Source organism: Musca vetustissima, unplaced genomic scaffold, assembly GCF_032173495.1.
Source record: "Musca vetustissima isolate MV318-11 ecotype Yass unplaced genomic scaffold, APGP_CSIRO_Mvet_v1 utg13038, whole genome shotgun sequence".
Lineage (NCBI taxonomy): Eukaryota > Metazoa > Arthropoda > Insecta > Diptera > Muscidae > Musca > Musca vetustissima.
The window spans coordinates 32,970-54,697 of NW_026878009.1; the positions used below are offsets into that span (position 1 = coordinate 32,970).

The 21,728-nt window shown below is 33.5% G+C and overlaps 1 protein-coding gene across 1 annotated transcript in view; it reads right to left on the reverse strand.

Moving 5' to 3' along the window:
* LOC133322796 (uncharacterized) overlaps positions 1–21,728 on the reverse strand; it is a 64,815-nt gene that overhangs the window by 18,424 nt on the left and 24,663 nt on the right. Inside the window, exons 3-6 of the mRNA XM_061531752.1 lie at positions 3,148–3,297; positions 2,900–2,943; positions 2,540–2,751; positions 2,133–2,327 (exon numbers count right to left, since the gene is read on the reverse strand). Of these exons, the coding sequence (XP_061387736.1) occupies positions 2,133–2,327; positions 2,540–2,751; positions 2,900–2,943; positions 3,148–3,297 (601 nt within the window). The remainder of the gene's footprint in view (positions 1–2,132; positions 2,328–2,539; positions 2,752–2,899; positions 2,944–3,147; positions 3,298–21,728) is intronic.

A 21,728-nucleotide genomic window follows, 5' to 3' on the forward strand; every position in this document is an offset into this window, starting at 1 on the left:
ATAGACAAAAACCTTTATCTGGTCTAATTATAGTTATCATATATACAAAAGATTTTATTCGGTTCTTGCATAGACTGACGACAGAAGACCTTTATCAAGTATTCCTTAGAGTGAACAAAATTATCTGTTTATAGGAGGTTGCCATTATAGATCCTGCTACAGATCCTGTTTCCAAATGTCGTAAGAATTTCTTCTGTAAGATAGGACCTTTGATAGGGCTTTTGTAGACAGAAGAATATGTTCGCATGTATAGGGAGAACTATGTTTATGAAGTCTTCTATAATTCTGGAGCTTATCTATATTATAAATAAATATACTTTAAATAGAAGACTCTCTAGACGTATTTTACAAGTGGAAGAAAACTGGAGAAAGCAGATCATTTAAAAAATAATGCCCATAAAAATTCGTCTACACCAATAATACCTGTATGAGATATTTTAGAAGTGGAAAACCTTCTGGAGCTCTGCTACACCTTCTAACGAACCTGTATACCTAAACTATATTATATGTGTTTTCTTATATCTGAAATACCTGAAAATAGAGGTCTTCTTTATCTAGAGATATTTTCTAGAAAGAATTCTTTTAAAGCTTTTCTATACTAAGTATAACTTCTAGATGTCTTCTATAAGTATAAGGCCTTCCAGAGGTGTTTTTTCGGTAGAAAATCTTCTACAAATAAAATACATTTTATAGTCAGAATACATTCCAGAGGAATAGAGAACCATCTCGTGGTATTCTACAGTTAGACAACCTTATGCAGGTCTTCTATAGCTGGAAGACTTTCTGAAGTTCCTCTGTTATCAGAGGGCCGTGTGGTGGTCGTCTATAGTCTAAGCGTCTTCTGCAGGATTTTCTAAAGGTCTAGTATATACTTTTTACTACAGATCTTCTGTAAACACTTGTTGGAGGTCTTTTACAAATAGAACATTTTCTTTACAGGCTTTTTTGGCAGATAGAAACTCCTCTAGAATTTCGGCACATATAAAAATAATATCTGATTTTTTTTTTCAAAAATTCTTCTAAGGAAAAAATAGCTTCCTAAGGGCCTGATGAGAGAACGATCTAGACAAATCGGTCTTTTTGGGTTTTTATTGAAAAAAGTTTCCCTATTTTTTGTGGCTACTTCTATAGGCTAAACATTTTTTATTAAATTTCAGAGAAATTCCTTAATATTTTGCCATACCATCTGATGGTCAACTTCCAACTTTTTTTTTGTTCTTGGAATACAGAATAATTTTGGAAAAAATCCAGAATAATTGTTCATATGAAAAACTACAGCTAGGCAATCAAAATGCTCCCCATGGAACCTATGCATGTGCAAAATATTATTGCGACATGAAGAAACAAAACATGTCTTCCTGCCTTTTTTCCCCAAAATGCCCTTTAGGGACAAATTGTGGACCTACAACTACACACAACATGTTTGCTCACTCAAATCACTGTTTTGCCAGAATCATTATCTGCATCCTCACCATCAACCATTGTCGTGTCTAGGTTCGGTTTTGTTGCTTGGTTACATTTTGGAATGTGCGTAGAACACAAAACAAATCGTTGTGATTCCTGTTGTTGCTGATGGCTGGCTGTGCTGCCTGGATCACCCTTAAGGAATTTCAATTATTTTTGCTGATTGTTCAAACTTTCCAAACTAATTCATCCAAAGGCAAAGGCAAACGAAAAAAAATCAACCAAGAAATCGGCAAGGCGTAACAAACGGAAAACCAGGAGAGTTATGTTTGTACAACTGTTTTGTAAAGGCTTCTGGGATCTCCATGATGAGATGGATGGTTGAATGTTTGAATGTGAATGGTTGGATGGATGGTGATGTGACTTACACATTTTTTTCTTTACTATGACAAGGAAATTTTTTTTCCGAAGTCGGAACCTAAGTGTTTCCATCATAATGCCACAGATCAAGCACTCCAAATACAACATTGTTGTTTGATTTACTGGGTTCGATAGATGATTGGATGAATGGATTGCTGAGGAATGCTTCAGATACAATCTTATCAACATGTCTTCATTTTCTTCTGCTTCGTGGATGATGAATTTCTATATACTATGTATGAATGAATGTGTCTGTGTATATTTGTGTGTGTGATGTTTGTATTCTATAGTATTTTGCTTTGTTGTACCTGATGTGAATGTTGGCCATTGCAAACACCTCCACTGCAGACACCAGTTCCCGGAACCTTGAGCTGTTCATGTTTGTAGTCCGGCTGATAGGGTAGGAGCATACGTATTTTGCCCCAACGATTAAAGAATAAGGCTATCGCTCCGGCCCACACCATCAATACGATGAGGACAATGCCAATTTCAACACCTCGTATCTAAAGGGAAAGCGAAGATGAGAAAACAGACCAAAGGAATAAAAAAAAAACAAAAAGAAATTTAAAAAATTGCAAAACATGGCCAGAAGATTATGGTACTATGGGGAGGAATTATTTTGCTCCTTAGTAGTTTCAATCATAACTTGGACATTTTGAAAAAAGAAAGGTATGGGTGGGGTAGAAGTATCCTGCAATTATCATTTCTTACTTACCGTTGGCAATTCCCTGTGTGTGCCATGTGATAATGAATTCGTGGCAGTCGATGTGACCCCATCCTCGTTGTAGGCACTACCGCTGCCATTGCCATTACTGCTGCCACGATTAACACTGCTGCCACCTATTGAGTTTGATGAACCGACAATACCCCCTGAACCGATATCGCCACCACCGCTGTCTTGCTGGGCATAGGGTTTGGGTGGTAAATCTAAACATATGGCAGGGTATTAAAAGGTTAAAAAATTATTCATCAAAATAGGCTTATACGCATACACCAATAGAGCCAGTGGCCAATGGCAATACAAGCGCACACACAAATGAGAACCTGTGTGTGCGTGTTCATATTACTGACCTACATACATATAACCATATTCCGCTGGCTCTGTTCGCATACATAAGCCTTAGTGTATGCGAGTAACACAATTTATTATTCAAAAGGATTCATTATATTAATGACCACAACAACATGAGTCCTGTTGTTTTTGGTGTTCCATACCAAAAAACAACAAACCATTTAATATTATTGTTTGTCTGGTTAAACATTTTTTGTTGTGTTTTCTGTGTTTTTGTTCAATTGTCTCTTTCTGCCTTTTGGAAATAATACTTGCCTAATGTTCTAAATATAACTTGACGGCTGCGATATTTCTTGCCCAGCCAGACAGCTGATACAACAATCGAATATTGTGTCCCGGGCGTCAGACGATCCAGTATGATGGCCTCACTGTTGCCAGCCACATCCTGCATAACCCTGTAACTTAAATTAATTCACTTTACCACTCAGGGCTTTTCAACTACGTACGCGTTTTTTACTTTTCTTTTAAAAATTGATAGTGGTTGGGGCATTGTTATTTTGAAAAAGGAAAGGTGGAGGATTTTGGTTATTGTGAGGATAAATTTTGTGTTAGTGTGTGTGTTTTTAACCAAACAAACAAACTTTGAACTTCACCATTAAAAATCAATTAATTAAATTCAAAAGAAAAAAAACTTTAAAATATTTTCCTCACAGCGTATACGCTGTGACATCACTTATACGCAACCTTGAACAAATTATGAAATGTTCTATGTTATTAAATTATACAATGTTTTTTTTTTTACCAAAGTAGATAAAAACTATAGCCCTCAACATAGAGGTCTATATAACGATAATATCTTCGGGAAATTGTGGACTTACACAAATGTATGTCACTGGTTTGCCAGCAGCATCCTCACCATCAACCATTGTCGTGTCTAGGTTCAGTTGCTGGTTGCTTTGTAAGATGTACTCAATTCAAAAGATAAACATTAAAATATTCCCGCATTATCTTTATGAATATGAGGTCTAAAAATCAAGATTTTTATTTTTTAATTCAAAATTCGATGTACGTATACGTTGTGACATCACTTATACGCACCCTTGACAAAATTACGAAATTACCTCTATTATTGAACTATATTATATTTTGCATACTTATAAATTTAAAATACGATATAAAGAGATCTTTTAATGAAGCAAAGTCTTAAAAAGATTCTCCTTATTTAGAATGCATTGTAAAAGTCTTATTCCTTCTGGGGGCCTTAAATAATAAGAAGGCCTTCTAGAGGTATTATTTATACTAAGATGTTCTCTATATCTAAACGAAATTCTACTGACCTTTTAAATAAAGCGCGTTCTAGATGTATTTTTAATTTAAAAACTTCTAGAGACTTTCTTTACTTAGAAGGCCTTCTAGATGATGTCTATAGCCAAAAGTCTTCATTTACAGTCTACCAGCATGACTTGGGTAAATCGTTAAGAAAATGTTCCGCTTTGAATTGCGAAATAAAAACTAAATCCTCAATAATAGGGAGCTATACCAACATGTTTACCTCAGTGAGAAATTTATCCATATTGGCGTATACGTTTTGGCAATACTCATACGCACCTTTGTATACGTTTAAAATTAATAACAAATTTAATATACAATCCACCTTATGGTGGAGGTTATAGGTTATGCGTGTGACAATACTAATACGCACCTACGAAAAATTTAAAAATATATTAATGTAGTTCAATTTTGGAGCCCATCTTGTCACCACTTCTCAGTATGTTGCAATGTGATTTCAAAATTGCATTCCTTATAGGCCTATGAGTGGTGACAAAACTCATTCGCACCATCATACAAATGTTTAATAATTTCATATAAGGAATTAGAATATGTATGAACAAATGATACTGTAAATGAGGACTTTGGGATTTTGATGCGAAACATTTTAAAAAAATTGTTGGGAAATATTAATGGCACAAAATCTTCTCCATTATATATTTTGACATATTGAAAAATTTAACAATGTTTTCCAGATGCCTACAACATCTTTGCACGAAAAGAACCGAGTTCCAGTGACCCCTTGCAGGATTTTATTTGTTTGTTGTCAGGCTACGGACTGTTGTCTTAAAATTCCGGTACTATAAATGGCTACCACTCTCAAAGTAGGTAACTGAAGTTGATTATATACTGGTCAAATAAGGTGGATGGGGTCTTTACACAATAATTTTTCTTAAAAACGTGAAAGTAAACCACTTTCAACTTCCTTTATAATATTTCCATTAAAACTAATTTCTGTGTTTATTTAGTTCATTACCAACTTCCTCTTGCCGAATCATAAAAAAATTAAATTTCAATTTATCTTTCAAAGAAATCCTATTTTTGGCAACATATTTTCATATCAAAATAAATTTTCATAACTTTTATTGCTTGTCATTCAATTTAAGATGGGTACTTTTTCATGTCTAAGTTGGCTTTCAGCTTTGACAGCAGCTGGTATTTGCCCTGGGGCCATACAGTGACGGCTTGATTTTGAACAATTTGTGACACCTGGCAAAGAGGAGGCCCAGAGCTTCACTCCACCAAGCACCTTATTATTGACATACAAAATTACACCCAAAAAATAAGTAGTCTCCGACATCATAATCACCGTTGTCATATATTTTTTATTTTTTGTTGGAACTTCTCATTTTAGTTAATATTTTTTATGGTTACATTGTTTAAACTACCAAACACGTGCACTCATGGCTACAAGTACACATTTGTGTTCTTTGTTGTTGGTGATGTTGTTGTGCTGTTTTAACAGCTCTTCAAAATATTAACGCCTGGCACCAACCACTTGTGCCGACTTGACCGAAAGTGTTTCAGGGTTTTTTTGTTGATTTTCCACTTCTCTTCTTCGTTGTAATGAAGTCCTTGTATTTAAATCTTCAGGCTGAGTTTTTTGTTTGCCAACGATGAAGTTGTTCTGCTGTCGTTGAGTTATTTATCGTTGCTTCAAATCTACCACTCATGGTCTGACAATGGTGGTATTAAGGCCAACATTTTTTTTCGTTTTCGTTCTTTGGATTTGCATAATGAAACAGCTTACTTAACACGCTTCGAGACATTCCTGGTGAAGTATTTTTTATATTTTCCGTGTCATCACATTCCATTCGGAGGAGGGAGTGATATGGGACGTATGAGTGTTAATTGTAATACAGCAATTGAAAATACATTACTCATACGTCACATGGACGATGAATGAAGACTTTTCGAAATTAATTGCAGAATAAAATTAATTAAATTAACCTCGAAATATTCACCGGACGCCGCATAAAATATAATCTTGATCAAATTAAACTTTTATCCGTCTATTGAAATCCGTCTGTTGAATTGAGAGCTCGAGATTTTTAAGATAGAGTTTCTATTTTTAAATAAATATTTTCTGAAAGGATATGTGGATTTCTAAATATTTTTTTTCCAAGGAGCATTGAGGCGTGAATTATTATATATATATATATATATATATTTCCAAAGGAGATCTGTAAGGCGTGGATTTTTATATAAATATTTTCCCAAGGACCTATAAGGCGTTTTTAAATACATATTTTTCCCTGCTCGATAATCTCTACAACGACTTCTGTCTGAATTTTATTGTCCTGAACGAAACAAAATATTCAATCGGCTCAGAAATTATACGTCTACTTAAAATTCAATTTCCTGGATATTAAAGGGAATCAAAATATATAACCCTTCACTCAGTATTCAATATTATTTCTGTCATTAATGTCAGGATTCTGTTACGTTATATATCCTCCCACCCTAACAAAAGAATAATCCTTCCCATTTTATGTGCTGGCCATTGGCACATTTCACTCAACACACCCAAAAAATTTAAATGTGTTCATTCGTTTTTATGTGTCTGTATGTGTATATCATGACAACGAAATCTCAATAATGACAATACATTGATCCCCCATCTAAATCCCTATCAGGACAAGTGATGTAAATTGAATTATTTATACTACCATGATCCGGGAGCCACTTTTAAATAATAACACACTCAGCACTTTGAGTACGACGAAGTCCATTCGGTTTGGCAAGCAAGGATATTTTTTATTGTCGCCAAATTTAATTTACTCTCTAAGAACATAATCCATGCATGGCTTTAACCCCGAGAGCGAGAGCAGAGTTTAAGTCCGTGGATTTTTATTGTCTTGTTAGTGTTGATGTGTGGATGATGTGGACGGTGGAATGGTCGTTCGTTTGGAGTATTTTTGTGTAATAAAATATATGTTTTATGGCAGTGTCAATATGCCACATAAAAATTATTTTTTTCAAACCAGTTTATTTTTCTATTTAAAAAAACTAACAATGGAAACATTTACAGGGTCTTGGAAATTCCAGCAAATCTTAATTTTTTTTAAATCCATTGTGTATTTGCACCGTTGCAACTGTATGCACAAATATACCATTTCAAATACAAAATATTTTTTATTTGTGTGTTTTTGTTCTATAAATATTTCATTGCGTTCTGTAAACAAATATCAATCTCATGATCAGTGGTTTCATTTTCACCAAAAAACACACACATTTAATTGACCGCCACAAATGATGATAAAAAACATATCCCGGCTATTTATTTTTCTTAAGCCAAAAATTTAATGTGTTTGTGCGAAATGTTTTTTAAATAAACAAAACTGGACCAAAAAATAAATAATAATAAAAACAAAAAGTCCATTGGCGAATGCCAGCCAGTTTGTCTATGGTTTGATGGATCTTTGTCACTCAGCACAGTGGGGGAAATTAAATTAATCGACATTATTCGAAAATTAAAAAAAAGAAATTTCTTTGTTCAGAATGGGATCCACAGGAGAAATAATTTTTTCCAGGGACCTATAAGCCATAGATTTTTAAATAAATAGTTTGGTCAAGGACCTATAAGGCGTGGATTTTTAAATAAATATATAAAATATATATATGCTTTCCGCTGGGTTTTCTATAGAAACATTGAGAATCACATATTTTTTATAAGGCATTTTTTGTTTTACAAAATGTCCCCAACAAAATATTATGTTCCACAAGATTTTCATTAGTAAATATTATGTTCCACATTATTTTTATAGAAAATTTTATGTTCCACAAGATTTTCGTTAGAAAATATTTTGTTCCAAACGATTTTCTATAGAAAAAATTATGTTCCACAACATTTTTCATAGAAAATTTTTCTATAGAAAATATTGTGTTCCACATTCGAAATACATTCTTTCGCAGCATTTTTTTGTAGAACATATTATGTTCTATGACGTTCCACAAAAATTTCTATAGAAATTATTTTTAATTAAATTTGTGTATAAAAAGTTATACGTTCCACAAAATTTTCTGTGGGAAATAGGTTCCACGAGATTTTTTTTCGGAAGATATTTTATGATAATATTAAATTCCACAATATATTAAGAAAAAATATAACGTTCCACAACATTTTCTACCAAAATCTTTATTTTCCACAATATTCTCTCCAGAATATATTACGTTCCACAATATCTGCTATGATAAAATATCCATTCACACATTGTTTTCTTTATTATTGCTTCATCCCAAAAAATTTTCCATTTAGAGCAACACATCTCCAGACAAGCAGCATTCTTTCATCAACATTTCTTATCCTCTGCAAGGCATTGGACCGACCCGTTTGTATTTCCAGTGATTGACAGTGATTTATAAAATGAACAATGTCCATCATTTTGGGTGACAAGAAATGGTGATGAGGTGTTTTAAAATACATTTCCCCTCCTCTCCCGTTGCACCACATTTACTTTGTGGCACTTGGAAAGAACTTTGTCATTTCCCTTTGGTTGTTGACTTTTGAAAAAAGCACACACACACACAGAGAAAACAAAAATGTGTAAATAAATGTCTTGCCATAAATAAGCCATGCTCCGCTCTGCTCTGCACTTGTAAATGGTCCATTTGGTGTGAAAGAATATACCATAGAAGAAGCACTTTAGATGCAGACCCTCTAAGGTTAAGAGTGTAATGTTTATTTTGGCTAAACGACACTTTATCAGCTACGAATATATATTTGTTACTTCTAATCTATTTGGTTGGTGAAGGGGAGAAGAGGTTAATGACTTTCTTTTTTGGTACTTTAGACCAAAGCCACTTCATACGAAGACAGCTGGCAATTTGTATTTGGGCTAATTTGCCCTTTGATGCTTCTCAGATATGTTTCAAACAAATTGCGAACAACTTGTTAGCTTTTTACTGATTTGCTAAGGGTAGGGCAATATGTATAGGGTATTAAGGTGGGAAATGAAAAATGTATTTCCATAGGAAATATTTAGGTCGTTTTCAATAGAAAATCCTTTGGATGGTCATATTTTCTATGGAAAATATTGTGGATGGTAAAATTTTCTAACGAAATTATTGCTGATTGTATTATTTTTTAGCGCAAATCTTGTGGAAGGAAATACAATTTGAAGAAAATTATTAGGGAAGGTAATGTTTATTAGCGAAAATGTTGCTGAAGGCACGATTTCCTATAGAAAATCATTTGGATGGTAATAGCTTTTATAGAACATCTTGTGGAAGATAGTATTTTCTATTCAACATTATGTGGTGGGTAATATTTCTTACGGAAAATCGTATGAAAGGCAATATTTCCTATAGAAGTTTTGTGGATGGTAATTTTGGAGATCCTTGTGAAGGTATTATTTTCAATGAAAAAATTTTTGGAACGTATTTTTTAGCGAAAATATTGTGGAAGGTAGTATTACCTATGGGAAACCTTTGACGCTAATAATTTCTATAGAATTTTTTGTGGACAATAATATTTTCTATAGAGAATCTTGTGGAAGTAATATATTTTAAGGGAAAATCTTGTGGAATCCAACATTTTCTAGCGAAAATCTTTAGAGAAGATAATGTTTTGTATAGAAATTTTTGTAGAAAATATTATTTCCCATCCAACATTATACTATTTGCTATCGAAAATCTTGTGGAAGATATTTCGAGCTAACATCATGTGGATGTTAATTTTTACTATAAAAACTCCTGTGGAAGGTAAATTTTCCTATAGAAGTTTTGTAAATGGTAATATTTTTATCAAAAATCTTGTGAAAAAGTATTTTTCTAAAGAAAATCTTGTGGAAGATAATATTTTCTATTGAAAATCTTACCATAGACAATGTTTTGTATAGAAAATTTAATGGAAGGTAAAATAAGTTTGTAAATATATTCTGCATAGAAAACCTTGTGGGTGGTAATATTTTCTAGCGAACATTTTTGGAAGATATCATTTGTCTATAGAAAATCGTATGGAACGTAATTTTTGGTAAATAAGATCTTGTGGAAAATAACATTTTCTATGGCAAACCTTGCGGAAGGTAATATTTTCCAAAAAAATATTTTGTGGATGGTTGTATTTTTTATAGAAAATATTTTCAATAGAAAAAATTTGTGGAAAGAAGGTCCCAGGCCTTTTTTAATGTATATTTCATTTTGATATTTGTAATTTTTTTTTATTTATAATTTTTTTTATGACCCACATTATTTTTTTCCCGGCAATGCAAATAATTCCACACACACCTACAACAGATAAATACGTATGTATTTTCACTAACCACCAGACATCTGGAGACATTTTATCTATTTTTGCCTTGCGGGCAGAATTGTCTTGCTGCCCTGTTTTATCTCTATGAAGTATGCAAATTTTCCAACCAAACATTGACCATTATCAAAATGACCATTATGGCTTAAAAGTGTGTTGCAGACATTGTCGGGGCAGTTACATAGTCTCCTAGTGTTTGGACAGGATCAAATGATTTGCATAATGACAAGAAGACAAAGATTACATTTCTATGATAAAGACATTCCAAGTGATGCCAGATGCCTGTCGTTGGCCAGTACTCAAGAACTGGTGGACAACAGTGACAACAACAACCCAAATTATGAATTTAAATTGTAAAATGTGTGGGGGTCAGTTTCGTTGACATTTAAGATACATTTAACACAGAGCGCACAGATGCAGAAAATGTCAAACACAACTTTAAAAATGAAATGACAATCTTAAACATCATGTTTCAATCGCTCTGAAAGAAAAAAAACTATAAACAAGAAATTCTCGATCTTATTTCCTGTGTGTGTTCTTTATCACTGCCGTTGAAAAGGTCAAAGGGTTGAAAAGAAAATAAGATTAAAAAAGGATATGCATTTTTTTAACTCACAGAAGTGAAATTCGTTGATTGAAATCGAAAAATTACTTAAACAGAGGAAATTAAGTTCCAGCAGTTAAGTTTTGAATTAAATCACAATTTAATTTAAGATCAATTATTTCTTTCGTGTGTATAAAGCAAACATTTTGCGACTATGAAAAAACCGACGTTCTGAATACAGTAGCCAACAAAAAAGCGAAAAAGATTATTGGCCTGCAGAGCAAATCTAATTACAAAAGTCCCCTGCGGTGTTAGAAATTGATAGGATTTTTTGTTTTTTGTAACAATTAATAGAAAATATGTTAAAAGGAAACGATAAAATTAATTGCCAATAATAAAGAAGAATCGCTCGACAATATGTAATATGAAAGAGGGAATCCTACTGTTTTATTCATAAAAAAAAAACACAACAATAAACAAATTAAAATAAATCGGCAAATAATTTAATAGAAAAAACCCAATATTGTATTTTTTTTTTACAGAAAAAAGACAACTCTCGCTTCATTGAAGCTATTTTTTCTACACAAAAAATAAAAAAAATCAATTCGAAAGACCTCAGTTAACAGAGGGTGTACCAACCTCAGCTCACTGAATCAACATTTTATAATAGAAAATGAATTCACAGACCTCAGTACAGTGAACCAAATTTCGCATAATGGTGGAAATGTATTATCTTTTGTGGCTTTCCTTTTCATTGCAACTTCGATCATGTAGCTCATCTCCAAAGAGAAATAAATAAAAACATTTACATGAATGATCTTTCGCCCTAAAATTAGTTTGGGGAAAAATAAATCCATTATTTTTATATGAATTTTATTACTTTATTTAACATGCTACGGAACGTCCGATTTGGGCGGAATATGCAGCGTTTTGTTGTATGATTTGTTGCCATTTTAAAAGTAACTTTATACTGCCTCTCTCATAGGAGTGGTCGATTTTCACAATCCTCCCTAGATTGACCAATTTTGACCGTTTCTGGTCAATTGCTATCTTCAAACGGTCCAGTTGTTGACAGTAGAGATCAGAACTTAGCGTTTGGCCATATGGAAACAACTCATAATAAATAATCCCCTTCCTGTCCCCCTAGTAATCCCCTTAGTCCTAGTTTGGCTCTCGTTTGAGGTGCTTCACCGCTCTTTGACCACGATTGTTTTCGTACAGGCCTAATGTATTTTTTTATGCAACCTAATATTAATAGATCTGATTTATCTGATTTTTGGTCTTTTTCTAGAGAAAAGATTCGCCAAGTCCGATTATTTTTCTACAGAAAAAAAATAATACCCTCAGCTAATGATGAAAAATACACATTTCTACGATAAATCGAAATAGTGATGATTGAAACCAAGTTTCATTGGGTCAAATCAGCTTCAGACAATTTAGAGTCGATTTACATATACCCGTTACGAAAGGAGTAATTTATTTCATCCAAACAAATCAAATTCGAATATGGTGCCGTAAATCCGAATGGTGTTTTTGGTACGATCTAACCATTGTACATCGTAAAATGTTTACCAAACATAGATCATATCCGATGGGGTACCTCCCCCACTGAGGGCTAGTATTTAAAAACTTGTAAGTTTCATATGAAGGTAATAGATTATCCGATTGCAAAACTTACATTAAGTTCGAAGATGGGGTCTAAAGTGCAATTTCTCCTAGTACACCATAGATTTTGTGCAAACATAGTCTATGTGGTCCATAATTCATAAGTCTAGTTCCTGACTTCCAACAAAATTTTACAATTTCGAATAAATATGGGTTACTTCTTAAACTCTGCCCAAAAGCGTGTTTTAGCTCCTAAGCCCCGCCCATGAGCTTGGTTTAATCTTAAGCTCCGTATTTCTATTTTTTAAAATATCAATATCTGTCCCAAAATAATTGTACACTGAACGCCACGATCCCAAATGTGAAGCACCCTTTTCGTTGGGGAAAATTTCACCAAACTCCTCATGTATCCTTGAAATTCGATATTTTTTGTGTCGCAGATTTGACACTTTTTACTGACCAAACAGAGTCGATTGTTTTCTGTTTTTTTTTGTTTCTTTGGCGTGACGATAAAATTTCATATCTTGAATGGCCAAAAGCATGCAGTTTCCGCCATAAGCTTCTTAACTTTATTGCTGTTCGTTTGAAATGTTGACATTTGCCTTCAAAGAATAAATGTATCCACGTTACGATTATTTAGTGTTATTGACTTAACCAAATGGCCAGAAATGACCCGAACGTTGAAAAAAGAAAAAAAATTCCCCAAACCAAGGAGAATGAAATGTGAAGAAAAATTAAGTATCAATACCGGACACACATTTGCCATTGTCACAGTTTCAGGGTTTCGCTGGAATTGTCGTCCTTAGCTGGAATTTGGGGTTATTATGTTGAAATTGTTCTCACATTACATATTTGGGTCATTCCATTTAATTACGAATAATACTCGGACACTCGAACCATTAAAAACAGAAAACGGAGCGCATTTTCCTAATTGTCATGGTGTTGGTCTGGTGGCGTTAGTGAAATTCAAATCCTTCACACCACTCCCCTGCAGTATATTTTTCATGTGTGGCTTTCCAAACAGCCTTGCATGTAGCCAAGGTCCGTGGGGAATGACTGACAGCTCCAATTTCATAAAATGTGTAGAGTGAAGTGGAACATATGTTGTGTTCCATTGTTGTTACAATAAACCGAAAAACAACAATACTGTGACATATGTTACAGTACATAGCCCCCACTCCCTTGCTAACTACACGAAAGGGTGAGTACCCCCCACCATCTAGGAAAAAAGGGGTCACCACCACACAATGTGGTGCTTAGTGACCAGTTCTTAAGTATCCATGAAACATTGTTGAAAGGATCTCACTCCCCCAACAAAATGTGTATATCGAATTCACCCCTAGCTGAGTATGTGGTGGACAACTTATTTCCAAAGTTGCAATTAATTTCGTTTGGCTGCACTCTTTTAATTAATTCCACTTGCTTTCAATGGGGTTTTTTTTTATTTCCTCAAAGGATGCAGCAAGCCAGCCAGCCATGTCAAGTTATGGCTGACATGTAGACAAAATAATACATTTTTATTTTCTTCTTGGAAATTCAATCGTCTTATGAGATTATTTTATAACCATTCCAGGAATTACAAATACGTAGAAGAAGAAAAATTGTGACCCAACATGCATGTACAACAACATCAATGTATAGCATAAGTCACTGGATTTCTGATTAAGTTTTCTGCAGGACTTGCAATCATTTGTTATTTTTTTGATGCTCGTAGAAAACAAAATATGAATGCAAAATATCCCAAGATGATGAATAATTAATAACTGGTGAAAGTAATTTTTCGATAGAATAAAAAGTATTTTTTATGGAAATATTTGAGGACTGTCTTCATTAAATATTCAGACCTGTAGCTATAATTTTACTTGTGCCATATGGGAACGAGCGTTTGCAAGAACATAAAAGTCCATTCCTATTGTGGTAGAAATATATAGGAATCTTTATTCCATAGAATTCCGGACTAAAGCTAATTTAATTTCCATCGAAAAAAGACAAACCACAGTTCACTGCGGATTTTTTTCTATAGAAAAAAATTGAAAGGTCCAAGAAAAAATTCGACAGACCTATGTTAATTGAAGTGGCATATTTTCTATAGAAAATAATTCGACAGAGGTGAGCTGAAATATTTTTGAAAAAAATCCACAGTCTATGTAACGATTTTTTAGAGGCAAAAATTTTTCCTGAAGTCACAAACTTTCTCAATGATCTCAATAAAATCCGAGAAAAAATTTTTCACTAGACCTCAGTCAATTGAGGTTAATATAAAAAGATTTCTGTTTATTGGAGTGAAAAAAATAAACGAAGGTGATTTTTTTCCATAATAAATCTATGGCTCTGAATTTACAAAGGTAAAATACTTGTCTATAGATAAACATTTTTCAAATTAGAAATAGACGAAATCGAGGGGTCTCAATGAACGTCAACAGACGTTAGTCAATTAAGGTGATATTTTCGCATAAAAAAAAACAAATTGACAGCCTTCAGTTCACATAGGTGAAATTTTTTCTATAGAAAAAATCGGGTCACCTCAGGTCAATGAGGTGGCATTTTTCCTATAGAAAAACATCGGACAGTACTCAGAGCAGTTAGGTCGACCAACCTCCATTCACTGAGGTAACAATTAAATTTTATATTTTATAAAAATCTGGGGGTCTCAATGAAATCGACTGACCTCAGTCGATTTGGGTAAATTTATTTTTATAGAAATAAAAAATTGAGATTTTTCTATAGAAAAAAATCGACAGAGCTCAAAATAATCGAATTTTTTCTACAAAAAATTCGCAGACCTTAGATCACGAGAGATCCTCCTAAAAAACATTTGCAGACTGAAGTAAATATTTGTCACTGAGGTGGAATTTTAAATGAAATCGACAGACCTCTTCTATAGAAAAAATCAAAAGGTACAATGAAATTAAAAAAAATAGGTATACATCAGATCACTGAGGTTACATTTTTTCCTACAGACAAATATTTAACAGACCTCACAGACGCGACTTTATTCCTATAGACAACATCGACAAACTTTAGATCCCGGTAGAAAAAAACTTTAGATCCCGGTAGAAAAAAGACCAGAATTCATGGCTAAGTTGTACTTTAAAAAAATCAGCAGATCACAGTCTACTTTTTCTACTATGTAAAAAATTACACTGATATAAGAACAAAATCTGCCAGCAGACCTCAGTTCACTGAGGATATATTTTATTCTCTAAAATATTTAGCCGACCTAGGTTTTGAATCCCATTTTCTCAGATCCCAGATTTTTTTTATAAGTTTGCAACTTGGCCCTTTCTAAACTACAATAATTAATTCTAAATTGCTGCAATGATAATCGTTCTGTCCAAAATAATTTGTTGACAATTTGTATGTTCATTTTGTTTAGTCAAACACGAACATTGCAAAACCAGCGGGGCGGGGGCGGTACGAAGCATTGACAGGAACTTAAAAGGAAATTCATGTTTCCTCAAAATTCCTTTAGCAATTTCCGGTAAATCAACATTAATTCCGACTAATATCGGCAGACATGAAGTGTGCAGGAATGCAGTGACGGGGGGAGGATGAAGCTCCTCCATTCAATTTGAAACTAATCCTCAAAAATAACTCTCCTTTGTTTTCTTGTTTCTCCATGAGCCGGCAATTCTTCGCCTGTGTAAAAATAAAAGCTAAATTGCAGTTTTGCGATTTTTGTTTTGTTTCTTTATCTCCTCGTTTGGATTGGCTTTTAAGTGATTTGCTGACGATATTTGTTGTCGTGCCTCTGTCGTTTTCGTCATTGTTGCTGTTGCCGTCTATTCCGGTGAGCTGCCGTTGTCATTTTCCATGCACTTTTTCTGATGGCTTTCCATATTTTCTTGTTTAGTTAGTGGCAGGCCATTAATGCTGTCGTTGTTGTTGTTGCTGGTGGAGGTGGGGTTGCCATTTTTAAACCATTTTGTTTGTTTGTTTTTGCTTTTTGAGAGCGGAAATGAGAAACCAAAGACCGGACAATCTACCAACAGACCGTTAAATGCTTACAAACGTTTTTGTTGTTGTTGTTATTTTGCATTGGGTACAACTTATTGCAGGCCACAGCTATTTGACCACAATGGCGGGTTTGGAGGCGGGGGTGTTCTTTGCTGGAAGAAAACTCATGATGGTGGTAAGACGAAACTTCTTGCTAATGGTCTACAAATACTCGTGTAACTTGACCATTAATGTTGTGTTGTGGCGGTCATTGGAGTCCTTGTCACCGTCGTCCTCATCATTGTTGATACTGGACACTTTAACGTGACGTATTGACTTTTTAACAATGGGACACAGTGGATTGAATATTATCACGTCTGGTTGAATATCAGACGTCTATAAAACTCCGCAGATCTCAGTTCACTTAGATCAAATTTTTTGTGTGGAAAAAAGCGCTGGAATTGAGTTCACTAAGTTGAAATTTTTTTATATAGGAATAAAATCAACAGAGCTCAGTTGACTTTCTATAAAATAAAATTCGACTTTGTCCACTGAAGTGACACTTTTATCCTTAAAAAAAAAATGCGACAGACCACAGTTTACTGAGGTGAAATTTTTTCTATAGAAAAAACTCGACAGACCTCAGTTCACTGAGGTAAGATTTATTTATAGAAAAAATTCGACAGACCTTAATTCACTGGATTGACATTTTTCTAAAGAAAAAATTCGACATTGAGGTGTGTTTTTTTTATAGACAAATTCGACAGAACTCCGTTCAATGAGGTGACATTTTTTCTATAGAAACAATTCGACAAAACTCAGTTCGCCGAGGTGAAATTCTTTTCATAGGAAAAAAATCGACAGACCACAGTTCACTAAGGTGACATTTTTTCTGTAAAAAAAATCCACAGACCTCAGTTCACGGAGGTGACATTATTTTCAACAGAATAAAATTCACTGAGGTCATATTTTTTCTAAAGACCTCCCCTTACTGTGTCCCACTGTTTTACATGACCTGCCACATTTCAGTTGTGTTGGGATTCGGTTGCTTAGCCTTTCGGTCGTCGTTTCTCTACTCGTCGTCTAGTCCCCTGACCATTGACGATAGATGGACAGTAACGCCAAGTGACAATTTCTATTGTTTATTTTATTGATTAGATATTTAAATGGTTTTCATGTTTGTTGCTTTGCTGTCCCCCTATTTTCTTTTATTAGCCAACCGACATTTCTGTTGCTTGTATGCCGTCTAACACCTTTGACTCCTTTCCGAGTTACCTCCCATTTCTTGCACGTAAATATCATTATGTTACTCACACATACACATCCTCAACTTCACATACATAAGAATGGAAGAACGAAAAAAAGACATTATCTTAAATGTCATTGTGCGTAGGGAGTTGCTTGCTCCGCCGCATGAATATGACATGAAATGTGTTGTTGTCCATTGTCCATTTCTCGTTCAAATCAATTAATTGTTCAATAATTTCATTAAAAACAACTTAAACAGCCTTTTTGTCTCAAATGGAAAGGGAGGAGGTGGCGAGGGGAGGAAAGTAACAGATTGTTGTAAAGAACAGCCACAACAACATCGAATGTCCTGTTATAGTCGAACACATGTTCGGTTATGGAAAGCGTGTGTTTGAAGTGTTTCTGGGGGGAATACATTAAGCATGGGGTGCCACGCTTAACTTAACTTATTATTGGAGTGGAAGGTGGTGGTGTGGTTGCTTGGTCGGCTTCTACTGTTTTTTGTATTGGCATTCGGTCATAAATACGACGTAATAATAAATTGAAATGTTGTCACGTCACCATTGATAATTTATGAGACAATTTTTAAGTAATTTTAGTTGTTTTTTTTTTTGACGTAGAGTTTTCTCTTTTACGTTTTCTTTTTCTTCTTCGTTTTGTCCAGTTGTATATTTTTGCTATAAAAAATATTTTTAGTTTTTATAGCAATTTCAAAAAGTTGTAATTTTTCTAAGACGTCATAACTATAGGGTTGTTATATTACGACTTCAATATGGTATTTTTTATTTGATCACGTCATCATTAGAAGTGAAAATTTGTGATGCGGTTCGACTTTTTGGTTCATAATAACTGCAGAGTGTGATTTTCGGAAATCGGAATATATTAGTCTTATTTTCAACCTCAAAACTTCTAATTAAATTTACTGTACTTTGAGTTCTATAGTAGGTAGTTTATATTTTCCATATAAGTTCGTATTGCTATTGGTCTATACCATTTTTCAATAAAAAGTAATTTGAAGAGTTTCTTCATAGAAAACTTCAACTTCATAGAAAATTCCATATCAAAATTGGTCAATATGGAACCATATTTCCGTCAAGACTTTTATAAAGGCATTGTATTAGTCCTATATAGAAATATTGCCCGTTTTTAGTTTTCTGGATCTCATAGATGGTTTAGGTATAAATTATGTTCAAGCAAGTAAATCAGTTATATGAAATATATCTATAAAATATAAAAAAGTTCATAATCGCATAGCAACAATATTTTTCAACTTATGGACACAGAAAATGTTCTCTACTGCTCTACTGCTAATTCAGTGGATGCGGATAAAAAATATACATTCAATTTATACCTTGACTATCGCTCTGGTAGACAATGTTATTACGGTTTTTTAAATCACTTTTCATAAATCACTTTAATGTTACGACTATCGTATTTAGGAGTATTGTGAGCTCCACACGAGCTCTCTTAACTGTCCAGAGATTCAACTTAAAAATATATAGTGAAATCTTTTAAATCAAGTCGACAGTGTTTGAATGCCATCTAGCGACTAGAATCAACAGCAGCTGGCATTTTGTGCAGGGATTGGAGTCCTTGCTTTCCATTTTCTTCTGTAGAAAGGATGTTAGTTTCGTTAATCATTTCCTTTTTTCTTAAATCATGTATGACTGGTCTGGTATAGTCTGTGGATGTCATCTAATGGTGTCCAAAAACAGCACCCCTTGAATTGTATTCACGAAACGTCTACATGAATTTTAAGATTTCTCCAACTCTGATATAGGCTTTCATACACATTCATATTTAAAATATGCTTGGAAAAAAATTCTATAAAAAATGCACGATGAGATCCATGTTGATCCTTTAGAATTTTTTCCCTGTCGGTAATTGGAATTTTGTAAAAATACTCCAATGAATGTGTTTTAAGGCTGTTTTCGTAATTTTTCCTACATTGGTCCTTTGAAAAAAATCTTGAGGATAACTCAAAAATCTTGAAACACCTCTGTAGCTGTTGAGAACCTTTGTAAAAAATTGTTTAAAAACGCTGAATAAATTCGGTCTTATGCCTTGTCTATAATATAAAATTTTCTTTTAAAATCCACGTCTAACGCCATCTGATCTTTTAAAAACGTGTACAAATTTAAATAATATACAATTAATCTAATTGAAGTCTTTCAACAATTTCAAGTGAAAACCGCAACATATTTGTAAATTTTATGTTATTTCTTAAAGAGTTAACTTTTAACATCTTTGGCCCCATTTAAAGAAATATTTTTAATTCAGCCTAAAACCCTTACAGGCAGTAATATCAAATTCCCAAATCTTCCGCCATTTCACTTTTAAAAATGCCTCAAGTAATTAAATTAAAATATTTCAACAACAATAACAACAACAGCCAAATTACACCCAAAACATTTATTTCAAGAAAATATTTGAAATATGAAGTTTATTAGCTGTTTTTTATTATCATTACATTTAACAGCTTGTTAGCCAGGTCTTTTTACATGCCAGCAAACCATTTTCAAGGTCATGTGAATTCTAGCAAAGGTAGGCAAGGAGTCCTAATTTATTAAAAAAAAAACAGCAACAACAAAATTACAAGGTCATTACATTGTTGTTGCTGTTTGTGTACTTTTTAATGTTTAATTAGACGAATTCACGTTTCTTTGTATTTCAAATGTCAGAGTTTTTTGTCTCATTATTCTCATTCATTTCTTTTCTTTTGTTTATTTACAGGAAACCATTAAAACCAAATGCAGATGAGGCAAATTTGATTCTTCACACAAATAAAAAAAAGAAAAGGTAAATCCACTTTTTATTGCTTCAACAAATTTGCTGTAAATTCATTCAACCGCAAAAGGCTTTATTTATTTTGCGAAAATAAATAGGATGTAAATATTAAAATTAATTATGTGTAAAACGTGTAAATGGCGTTATGATTGAAAGAGGTCTACCATAGGCTGAATTTATAGGGACATGGATTATTATTTAATATGTTGTCCAAAAATGGCTCAAATGTATATACTATCAAAAGGCAACGGATAAGAAAATCGTTCCTTAAAAAAACTAGGGAAGGCAGCAAGGTGTTCAAAAATGGCTCAAAGGCGTAAATCGTTCCAAAAACTGCCGTTGTGCTTCCGTGGGTAAACAGCTAATGCAACATCGTCATGTGATATAACGTGAGATAGACCCATCTTTAGGTATTTCTTCTGCCAGCATAAATCCGATATTGCAACTTACAATTTTTTAAAATAGGTCCACACATAGATCCAAAATAGGTGCTCACAAAGACAGAAAAATACTAATGTGGTGCTTCAAAAGAGGTTTAGAATCACAGGCGATGAGGAATCATGGGCCTGTGCATATGAAACCACAACAAAACAGCAATCGACCGTGTGCATCATCGAAGATGAACAACGAATCAAATCCAATTTTCTATTCACAGTTTTACACCACTAAAGTCTTCCTGCACTAAATCTTCAGAGAAACATTACAATTCGACCTGTCACACATCGGCTCAGACAAGTGCCTTTTTGACCGAGCAAAATGTGGAACTGTTGGGTAGTCCTGACTTTGCAGCCAATAACTTGAATTTTTACAGCAAAAAATTTTTGTGTAAGTTATCAAAAAAGATTTTTGGAAGCTGTTTTGGTTGAAAGTGAACCAATAGGTCGAATACGAAGCAAAACTCCTCATGAGAAAATAACTTTCAAAATTACCAATCTTTCCAGTATTAATAAATATACACCACTACTGGTACTGGCACCACTACAATGCGAAACGAACTTCCTTAGCTATAATTATGATTTCTTGTAACAATTAGTAAATTAATTTCCCTTTTCGAAAATCTCGATTTTGGAAGTAATTTTTCAATATTAATTGAGTTTTTAGAAACAGTAGTTTAGTTTCGCTTAAAATTGTGTCTTATTAAATTTTAGTTTTGATAATTACCATCAGACGGCGCCTCGTATTTATAGCGTTGA